The sequence below is a fragment of the Oncorhynchus masou genome, chromosome 15, assembly GCF_036934945.1.
Source record: "Oncorhynchus masou masou isolate Uvic2021 chromosome 15, UVic_Omas_1.1, whole genome shotgun sequence".
Lineage (NCBI taxonomy): Eukaryota > Metazoa > Chordata > Actinopteri > Salmoniformes > Salmonidae > Oncorhynchus > Oncorhynchus masou.
Genome location: NC_088226.1, coordinates 61,094,511 through 61,098,475, shown reverse-complemented (window position 1 = coordinate 61,098,475; position 3,965 = coordinate 61,094,511). Strand labels below are relative to the sequence as shown.

The window sequence follows — 3,965 nt, the reverse complement described above, 5'->3', positions numbered from 1 at the left end:
GAAACAGGCTGGGACCCAGAGGAACCCCCACAGGCCTGAGGCTGGGACCCAGGGGAACCCCCACAGGGCTGAGGCTGGGACCCAGGGGAACCCCCACAGGGCTGAGGCTGGGACCCAGAGGAACCCCCACAGGGCTGAGGCTGGGACCCAGAGGAACCCCCACAGGGTTGAGGCTGGGACCCAGAGGAACCCCCACAGGGTTGAGGCTGGGACCCAGAGGAACCCCCACAGGGCTGAGGCTGGGACCCAGAGGAACCCCCACAGGGCTGAGGCTGGGACCCAGAGGAACCCCCACAGGGTTGAGGCTGGGACCCAGAGGAACCCCCACAGGGCTGAGGCTGGGACCCAGGGGAACCCCCACAGGGCTGAGGCTGGGACCCAGGGGAACCCCCACAGGGCTGAGGCTGGGACCCAGGGGAACCCCCACAGAGCTGAGGCTGGGACCCAGGGGAACCCCCACAGGGCTGAGGCTGGGCCTGTGGATCCTGTGTTTCAGCTGGTTCTGCTTCACTGCTCACGCTCAGATGAAGATACCGCCTGAGACGTGAGTAGACCCTTAAAACTATGTAGTACTGCTCACCTCCAACAGTCTCTCCTTTAACGTTTCATACAGCCTACTGATGCTTTGTGTGTCAAATCCAAATAAAATACAATGGTATGTGTCACATCCTTGGTAAACAACAGGTGTAGACTAACAGTGACATGCTTACTTATAGGCCCTTTCCATCAAAGCAGAGAGAGATAAATTAGAGAAATAACAAGGAATAAATCCACAATGTGTAATGTTAACTTGGCTTTAGACGTGGGGTACCAGTACCAAGTTCATGTGTAGGGGTATGAAGAAATTGAGGTAGATACCGTGCATTCGGAAAGTATTCAGACCCCTTGCCTTTTTCCACATTTTGTTACGTTACAGCCTTAATCTAAAACGGATGAAACTATCTGGGATATTGTGTGTAGATTGATGAGGAAATAAAAAAAATTCATCCATTTTAGAATAAGGCTGTAAGGTGACAAAATGTGGAAAAAGTTGTTGGGTCTGAATCCTTTCTGAAGGCGCTGTATGTACATATACTTCAACCCTGTAGGTAGGGGTAAAGTGACTAGGCAACAGGATAGATAGATAATAACCAGTCACAGCAGCATATGTAATGAGTCTAAAGAGTTTGTGCAAAAAAGGTCAATGCAGATAGTTTGCGTAACTATTGGTTAAATATTTAACTGACTATTTATCAGTCTTATGGCTTGGGGGTAGAAGCTGTTCAGGGTCCTGTTGGTTCCAGACTTGGTGCATCAGTATCGCTTGGGGTGCGGTAGCAGAGAGAACAGTCTGTGACTTGAGAGGCTGGAGGCTGCCTTCCTCTGACAGCGCCTGGTATAGAGATCCTGGATTGCAGGGAGCTGGGCCCCGGTGATGTGCTGGGCCCTACGCGCTACCCTCTGTAGCGCCTTGCGGTCGGATGCCGAGCAGTTGCCATACCAGACGGTGATGCTACCAGACGGTGATGCTACCAGGCGGTGATGCTACCAGACGGTGATGCTATCAGGCGGTGATGCAACCAGTCAGGATGCTCTACATGGTGCAGCAAGTCTATGCTGAGCAATTCACTCAGCTCAGTGGTATTCTCACCATACTATCTCCTATATCTATGTGGTCTGTCGCAATCCTCTAGTTAATGGTGATGGGTCTCCATAGTTTTCTCAGCATCTTGTCACCCTGACTACGGTTCAGCAGCAGTAAAAGAGGATGGATGCAAGTGACTACTGACTTTCTCACTTTTAACAAATGCAAGTGTTGCTCTTGCAAAATGTTTGAGGATAAAATGTCTGACCAGTCGAATCCACCCCAGTTATAGAAGAGGAGGATTAAACTGTCTGATAAATGACATATAAGGAGGAGATTGAATCTCTATTCTGATACGTTCTGTCTGATAGACTGCCTGACTGGCTGACTGCCTGACTGGCTGGTGCTTGTTGTTTATCTGCAGTCAGCTGCTGTTCGGTGTGTTTTAAGGCCTGATTACACATTGACCCTGATTCCTCTCTCCTCTCCCTCCGCTTCTCTCCCCCTGCTATAATTTAACCCCATCTAACTGTCACCAAAACCACAGCCCTCAAAAATGTCCCATGAGCCTGGGAGATGAATCACGGTTGAGTCCCACACTTTGCCCTCTGCTCTCTGCCCGCCTGGCCCTGTGTCCACACTCATCTCTCATCCCACCACATTAGGGGACAGAGCTAGAGGGCATCGAGGCCAGTCGCACAACATGATTTGATGTGATTGTGACAAAGCCCTGATTTTTTCCCCCTTATGCTTTCAAAATCCAGATTTTCTCCTCTTGTGGAAATCAGCCAATGTTTTACTCAGCTGGAAGAGAACAAACCTCATCATCAGGTCACTTAGTGTGCTGATGTGATGGAGTGTTTGTCCAGTGGTTCGCTACATTATATTTCCCATGTGGGAATAGTCTAGACTTGTCTTTGAGGTAAAGTGCATCACTGTATCCCCAAGGCACAATGGGGAGAGCTGGCTGTTCTGTGCTTGTCTGGGATTCTGTAGATTGTATTTGTAGGCCATTATAGGGCTGGCGCTGGACAAACGGGATATTCTCCTGATCTTACATACATTTACTTGAGTAAGCTATCGCGCTCTTCAAAGTTCCCAAAGAGCTAAATTAAATACAATTTTATTTGTCACATACGCCAAATACAACAGGTGAAATTCTTTACAAGCCTTTAACCAACAATGCAGTTTTAAGAAAATAGAGTTAAGAAAATATTTACGAAAATAAACTAAAACAATAAGAAACACAATAAAATAACAATAATGAGGCTCTACTGGTTTTTACACCAGTGTGTCACAGATAAAAGATACTTGACAAGCTACTTCTGAACTGTTTATGTATGAGAATTTGATAACTTTACTAATCTTAGTTCCCATCAGGCAACATTTGGCATAGGATGTCATCGTCTTTGGCACTGAGAATGTTTTTTTTGACTACCACCGGAAACCCAGTCAGCAGTGGTCAGTCAGTGGTGGTCAGTCATTCAGTGGTGGTCAGTCATTCAGCGGTGGTCAGTCATTCAGCGGTGATCAGTCATTCAGCAGTGGTCAGTCAGTCAGCAGTGGTCAGTCATTCAGCGGTGATCAGTCATTCAGCGGTGATCAGTCATTCAGTGGTGGTCAGTCAGTCAGCGGTGGTCAGTCATTCAGTGGTGGTCAGTCATTCAGCGGTGGTCAGTCATTCAGCGGTGATCAGTCATTCAGCGGTGATCAGTCATTCAGCATTGGTCAGTCATTCAGTGGTGGTCAGTCAGTCAGTGGTGGTCAGTCATTCAGCGGTGGTCAGTCATTCAGCAGTGGTCAGTCATTCAGCATTGGTCAGTCATTCAGTGGTGGTCAGCCATTCAGTGGTGGTCAGTCAGTCAGCAGTGGTCAGTCAGTCAGCGGTGGTCAGACAGTCAGCAGTGGTCAGTCATTCAGCGGTGGTCAGACAGTCAGCAGTGGTCAGTCAGTCAGCGGTGGTCAGACAGTCAGCAGTGGTCAGTCAGTCAGCGGTGGTCAGACAGTCAGCAGTGGTCAGTCAGTCAGCGGTGGTCAGACAGTCAGCAGTGGTCAGTCAGTCAGCGGTGGTCAGACAGTCAGCAGTGGTCAGTCATTCAGTGGTGGTCAGTCATTCAGCATTGGTCAGTCATGCAGCGGTGGTCAGACAGTCAGTGGTGGTCAGTCATTCAGTGGTGGTCAGTCAGTCAGCAGTGGTCAGTCATGCAGCATTGGTCAGTCATTCAGTGGTGGTCAGTCATTCAGTGGTGGTCAGTCATTCAGTGGTGGTCAGCCATTCAGTGGTGGTCAGTCAGTCAGCAGTGGTCAGTCATGCAGTGGTGGTCAGTCAGTCAGCGGTGGTCAGTCATTCAGCATTGGTCAGTCATGCAGCGGTGGTCAGACAGTCAGTGGTGGTCAGTCA

At 49.2% G+C, this 3,965-nt stretch overlaps 1 protein-coding gene across 1 annotated transcript in view; it reads left to right on the top strand.

Annotated features, from left to right (window-relative positions):
- The first annotated feature begins 443 nt into the window (after positions 1-443).
- The window catches only part of LOC135556592 (voltage-dependent calcium channel subunit alpha-2/delta-4-like), a 107,739-nt gene continuing 104,217 nt past the window's right edge, over positions 444-3,965 (top strand). The window contains exon 1 of the mRNA XM_064989912.1: positions 444-544. Within this exon, the coding sequence (XP_064845984.1) occupies positions 525-544 (20 nt within the window). The 5' untranslated portion in view covers positions 444-524. The remainder of the gene's footprint in view (positions 545-3,965) is intronic.